The following is a 6,042-nucleotide window of genomic DNA, read 5'->3' as shown; positions in this document are numbered from 1 at the left end:
GGGAAAAGTCCCAGGGGTGCCTAGTGTGGGGAGGTTATGGGGGTGCCAAGTAGGCAAAGGAGGTCCACGGGGTGCCCAGCAGGCAGGGGAGTCCCAGGGTGCCTGGCAGGCGGGGTTATGGGGTGCCAGGTGGGGGCCCAGGGGTGCCCGGCAGGTGGGGTGGGAAAAGTCCCAGGGGCGCCTGGCGGGGGTTATGGGGTGCCAGGTGGGGGCCCGGGGGGCCCGGCAGGCGGGGGGGGGAGGAGTCCCAGGGGTGCCTAGCGGGGGGTTATGGGGGTGCCAGGCGGGGGGCCCTAGGGCTGCTCGGCCCCGGGGAGCGGGGCATAGCGCGGGGGGCAGGGGTAGGAGAACATGAACTTGAGGGCGAAGCGCATCTCCCGGTTGCCGCGCTCCCAGCGGTACAGAGCCCCCAGCAGCAGCCGCCCGCCCGCCTTGCGGCCCAGCACCAGGAAGGGGCGGCGCAGGTCGGCCAGCTGCGGGCAGGGGCAGGCGGCCGCGTTCCGCATGTGCAGCACCAGGCGCCGGGTGTCGGGGCGCTGCAGGGGACCCCGCTTCAGCAGCTTCCTCTTCGGGGCGGCCGCCAGGCGGCGCTCGCCACCCTCCGCCTGCAGCTCCCGGAGCCGCGTCTTCAGCACTGCGGGGGGAGCGCGGCGGCAGGAGCTGCCCGGACTGCTTGGGCGCCCCGGGCCGCTCCCCGACCCACTGCCCTGCCCCCGGGCCCGCTCCCCGACCCACTGCCCTGCCCCCGGGGCCCGCTCCCCCGACCCACTGCCCTGCCCCCCCCCGGGGCCGCTCCTCCCGGCCCACTCCTGACCCACTGCCCAGCCCCGGCTCCCCCTCGGCCCGCTCCCCGACCCACTGCCCAGCCCCCGGGGCCTGCTCCCCCGACCCACTGCCCTGCCCCGGGGCCCGCTCCCCCGACCCACTGCCCTGCCCCGGGGCCCGCTCCCCGACCCACTGCCTGCCTCCCCCGGGGCCCGCTCCCCCGACCCACTGCCCTGCCTCCCGGGGCCGCTCCCCCGACCCACTGCCCTGCCCCCGGGGCCCGCTCCCCCGACCCACTGCCCTGCCCCCCCCCCCGGGCCCGCTCCCCCGACCCACGGCCCTGCCCCCCCCCGGGGCCCGCTCCCCCGACCCACTGCCCTGCCTCCCCGGGGCCCACTCCCCTGACCCACTGCCCAGCCCCCCCGGCTCCCCCCCTCGGCCCGCTCCCCCGACCCACTGCCCAGCCCCACCCCGGGCCCGCTCCCTGACCCAATGCCCAGCCCTCTCCCCCAGCCCACTCCCCTGACCCACTGCCCAGCCCCCGGCCCACTCCCCCAACCCACTGCCCAGCCCTCCCTCCCCAGCCCGCTCCCCGACCCACTGCCCAGCCCCCAGCCCGCTCCCCAACCCACTGCCCAGGCCCCAGCCCGCTCCCCTGACCCACTGCCCAGCCCGCTCCCCTGACCCACTGCCCAGCCCCCGCCCTCCCCCGACCCACTGCCCAGCCCCCGGCCCCGCTCCCGGACCCACTGCCCAGCCCTCCCTCCCCAGCCCGCTCCCCGACCCACTGCCCAGCCCCCAGCGCGCTCCCCGACCCACTGCCCAGCCCCCAGGGCCTCCCCGACCCACTGCCCAGCCCCGGGGCCTGCTCCCCCGACCCACTGCCCAGCCCCGGGGCCTGCTCCTCCCGGCCCACTGCCCAGCCCCCGGCCCCGCTCCTCCCGGCCCGCTCCCCGACCCACTGCCCAGCCCCCAGCCTCCCCTGACCCACTGCCCACCCCGGCCCGCTCCCCAACCCATTGCCCAGCCCCCAGCCTGCTCCCGGCCACTGCCCAGCCCCCAGCCCGCTCCCCCAACCCACTGCCCAGCCCCCCCAGCCTGCTCCCCCGGCCACTGCCCAGCCTCCCCCGGGACAAGGCCAGCCCAGGCCGATCATAGGGAGGGACGCTCCAGGAACCACCCTTCTCCCCACTGCACTCACCGAAGTCACTAGCACACATCTGCTCCATCATGCCCTCTGCTTTCTGCTCCGTCTCGCACTGCGGGCAGATCCTGGAGGCTGTGGGGAGTGGGGCAGGTGAGAGGCTGCCTGGCACAGGCCCCCCACCCGTGTTCCCTGGCGGTGGGGTGACCTGTCCCCCCCATTATCTGGCGGTGGGGTGACCTGTCCCCCCCCGTTACCTGGCAGCAGTGTGGTCTGTCCCCCCTGTTACCTGGCAGCGGTGTGACCTGCTCCCCCCCCATTACATGGCGGCAGAGTGACCTGTCCCCCCCATTACCTGGCAGTGGGGTAACCTGCTCCTCCCCGTTATCTGGCGGTGGGGTGACCTGCTCCTCCCCGGTTACCTGGCGGCGGGGTGACCTGCTCCCCCCCATTACCTGGCGGCGGGGTGACCTGCTCCCCCCCGTTACCTGGCGGTGGGGTGACCTGTCCCCCCCATTACCTGGCAGTGGGGTGACCTGCTCCTCCCCGTTATTTGGCAGTGGGGTGACCTGTCCCCCCCATTATCTGGCGGTGGGGTGACCTGTCCCCCCCGTTACCTGGTGGCGGGGTGACCTGTCCCCCCCGTTATCTGGCAGTGGGGTGACCTGCTCCTCCCCCGTTACCTGGTGGCGGGGTGACCTGTCCCCCCCATCACCTGGCGGCGGGGTGACCTGCTCCCCCCCCGGTTACCTGGTGACAGGGTGACCTGCTCCCCCCCATTACTTGGCGGCGGGGTGACCTGTCCCCCCGGTTACCTGGCAGCAGGGTGACCTGTCCCCCCCTGGTTACCTGGCGACAGGGTGACCTGCTCCCCCCCTGTTACCTGGCGGCGGGGTGACCTGTCCCCCTGGTTATCTGGCGGCGGGGTGACCTGTCCCCCCCATCACCTGGCGGCGGGGGGACCTGCTCCCCCCCCGGTTACCTGGTGACAGGGTGACCTGCTCCCCCCCATTACCTGGCGGCGGGGTGACCTGTCCCCCCGGTTACCTGGCGGCGGGGTGACCTGTCCCCCCCTGGTTACCTGGCGGTGGGGTGACCTGCTCCCCCCCCCGTTACCTGGCGGCGGGGTGACCTGTCCCCCTGGTTACCTGGCGGTGGGGTGACCTGCTCCCCCCCCGGTTACCTGGTGGCAGGGTGACCTGCTCACCCCCGTTACCTGGTGGCGGGGTGACCTGTCCCCCGGTTACCTGGCGGTGGGGTGACCTGCTCCCCCCCTGTTAATTGGCAGTGGGGTTGTGGTGGAGCAGGGGCTGTCTGTGTGGGGGAGGGGAGAGCAGGGAGGATTTTAGGTGAGAGGCAGGTATTCAGCCTGCAACATGAGCTAGGCCTGGGGGAGGGGAGGTGGCACCTCTGCCCAGGAGCTAGACAAAGGAAAGGGGCAGAGGGGGAGGGTTGAGTCAGTCTTCGGTTGGGAACTGGGTGGTGGGTTCTCAGGGGATCCTAGGCTGGGATCCAAGCACCCTGAACCCCCGGAAAGGCCAGATTGAGGGGTCCTGGCTCTGAACACAAGCTGGGCTGTGTCCTGTGTTCCTGTTGTTCAATAAACCTTCTGTTTTACTGGCTGGCTGAGAGTCACTGTGAGTCCAGGAAGAGGGGTGCAGGGCCGGACTCCCCCATACTCCGTGACAGGGGTGACCTGTCCCCCCCATTATCTGGCGGTGGGGTGACCTGTCCCCCCCATTACCTGGCGGCGGGGTGACCTGCTCCCCCCGTTACCTGGTGGCGGGGTGACCTGTCCCCCTGGTTACCTGGCGGTGGGGTGACCTGCTCCTCCCCCGTAACCTGGCAGCGGTGTGACCTGCTCCCCCCCACGTTACCTGACAGCGGTGTGGTCTGTCCCCCCCGTTACCTGGCAGCGGGGTGACTTGTCCCCCCCGTTACGTGGCGGCGGAGTGACCTGTACCCCCGGTTACCTGGCGGCAGGGTGGCCTGTCCCCCCCGTTACCTGGTGGCAGGGTGACCTGCTCCCCCCCATTACCTGGCGGCGGGGAGACTTGTCCCCCCCGTTACGTGGCGGCGGAGTGACCTGTCCCCCCGGTTACCTGGCGGTGGGGTGACCTGCTCCTCCCCTGTTACCTGGCGGCGGGGTGGCCTGTCCCCCCCCGGTTACCTGGCAGCAGGGTGGCCTGTCCCCCCCGTTACCTGGCGGCGGGGTGACCTGTCCCCCCCCCCCCCGTTACCTGGCGGTGGGGTGACCTGCTCCCCCCGTTACCTGGTGGCGGGTGACCTGTCCCCCCGGTTACCTGGCGGTGGGGTGACCTGCTCCTCCCCCGTAACCTGGCAGCGGTGTGACCTGCTCCCCCCCCGTTACCTGGCGGCGGGGGGCCGTGTCCCCCCCGTTACGTGGCGGCGGAGTGACCTGTACCCCCGGTTACCTGGCGGCAGGGTGGCCTGTCCCCCCCGTTACCTGGTGGCAGGGTGACCTGCTCCCCCCCCATTACCTGGCGGCGGGGTGACTTGTCCCCCCCGTTACGTGGCGGCGGAGTGACCTGTCCCCCCGGTTACCTGGCGGCCGGGTGACCTGCTCCTCCCCTGTTACCTGGCGGCAGGGTGGCCTGTCCCCCCCCGGTTACCTGGCAGCAGGGTGGCCTGTCCCCCCCGTTACCTGGCGGCGGGGTGACTTGTCTGCCCCGTTACGTGGCGGCGGGGTGACCTGCTCCCCCCCGTTACCTGGCGGCGGGGTGACTTGTCCGCCCCGTTACATGGCGGCGGGGTGACCTGCTCCCCCCCGTTACCTGGCGGCGGGGTGGCCTGTCCCCACCCCCCCGTTACCTGGCGGCGGGGTGACTTGTCTGCCCCGTTACATGGCGGCGGGTGACCTGCTCCCCGTTACCTGGTTGCGGGGTGACTTGTCCCCCCCGTTACATGGCGGCGGGGTGACCTGCTCCCCCCCGTTACCTGGCGGCGGGGTGGCCTGCTCCCCCCCGTTACCTGGCGGCGGGGTGGCCTGTCCCCCCCCCCCGTTACCTGGCGGCGGGGTGGCCTGTCCCCACCCCCCCGTTACCTGGCGGCGGGGTGACTTGTCTGCCCCGTTACATGGCGGCGGGGTGACTTGTCCGCCCCGTTACCTGGCGGCGGGGTGACTTGTCTGCCCCGTTACATGGCGGCGGGGTGACTTGTCCGCCCCGTTACCTGGCGGCGGGGTGACTTGTCCGCCCCGTTACCTGGCGGCGGGGTGACCTGCTCCCCCCCGTTACCTGGCGGCGGGGTGGCCTGGCTGCTCCCGAACTGCACGGCGATGCAGAGCTGGTGGTCGGGGGGGAAGCGGGCGCAGTGCAGCATGTCAGGCCAGGGGAAGCCGAAGGCCTCCATGAGGGGGGCGCAGGAGGCCCGCACCACCTGGCAGAGCGAGCGGCAGGGGTAGACGGGCTGCTCCAGGCAGACGGGCGCGAAGAGCGAGCACAGGAAGAGCTGGGTGTCGCCGTGGCACCGCTTGGCGAGCAGGGGCACCCAGGCGCCCGCCTGCTGCTTCACCTCGGCCAGGGAGTCGTGCTCCAGCAGGTTGGGCAGCTGCATGCGCCGGTAGCCCACGTCGTGGCAGAGCGGCAGGTCGGGCGGGATGTCCACGCACTGCGGCGCCTTGCCATAGCCGCGCCCACTCGGGGGCTGCTCCGGCCGCCAGCTGGGGGAGTCATAGTCCTGCCCCACGGCCAGCAGCGCTGCCAGGGCCAGCAGCACGGTGCCCAGCGCCCCCAGGGTGCCCCCCTGGCACGGCATGGCGTCCCACGGGCACTCGCTGCCCCAGGGCTCGCCGCCGAGCAGCCCTGGGTCTGTGTGTCTGTCCAGCACCAGGCAGGGAGCGGAACTGGAGCCAGTGATGGTCTCTGCGCCCTGCCCTGCCCGCTCCAGCCCGTAGCACCTCCCTCCACAGCTCCGCAGCTGCCAACCTGTGCTGGGCAGGCCAGGCGAGGTGGGAGCCAGGGCCAGCAACCAGCCCCCGCAGCTCAGCCCCAGCCCCGGGGCAGGGAGCCGCCCTCCAGCCCTGCGTTGGCACTGGGATTCCCTGGAGCTCTGCTCCTGGCCCCCTGGCCAGCCCTACCCATCTCCTGCGGGTGGGCTCAGCGCGGGCCCCC

The 6,042-nt window shown here is 72.8% G+C and overlaps 1 protein-coding gene across 1 annotated transcript; it reads right to left on the bottom strand.

Annotated features, from left to right (window-relative positions):
- Nucleotides 1-293: 293 nt before the first annotated feature.
- On the bottom strand, nucleotides 294-5,500 carry SFRP5 (secreted frizzled related protein 5). The gene is made up of 3 exons (XM_039547540.1): nucleotides 5,167-5,500; nucleotides 1,967-2,044; nucleotides 294-634 (listed from the first exon to the last, which is right to left on the bottom strand). Exons 1-3 carry the CDS (start codon nucleotides 5,483-5,485, stop codon nucleotides 294-296), a joined length of 738 nt encoding a protein of 245 aa, XP_039403474.1. The 5' UTR covers nucleotides 5,486-5,500.
- Nucleotides 5,501-6,042: the final 542 nt, after the last annotated feature.

This window comes from Mauremys reevesii, linkage group 7 (genome assembly GCF_016161935.1).
Source record: "Mauremys reevesii isolate NIE-2019 linkage group 7, ASM1616193v1, whole genome shotgun sequence".
Taxonomy (NCBI): Eukaryota; Metazoa; Chordata; order Testudines; family Geoemydidae; genus Mauremys; species Mauremys reevesii.
Note: the sequence above shows the minus strand (reverse complement) of the source record. Positions and strands in the feature narration are given on the sequence as shown.

Coding starts and splice junctions, on each gene's coding strand:
- SFRP5 (XM_039547540.1), bottom strand. CDS start 5,485: ATGCAGCTGCCCAACCTGCTGGAGCACGACTCCCTGGCCGAGGTGAAG. Junction 2,045..5,166: donor CCAGGCCACCCCGCCGCCAG/GTAACGGGGGGG, acceptor CACTCCCCACAG/CCTCCAGGATCTGCCCGCAG. Junction 635..1,966: donor GATGTGTGCTAGTGACTTCG/GTGAGTGCAGTG, acceptor CTCCCCCCGCAG/TGCTGAAGACGCGGCTCCGG.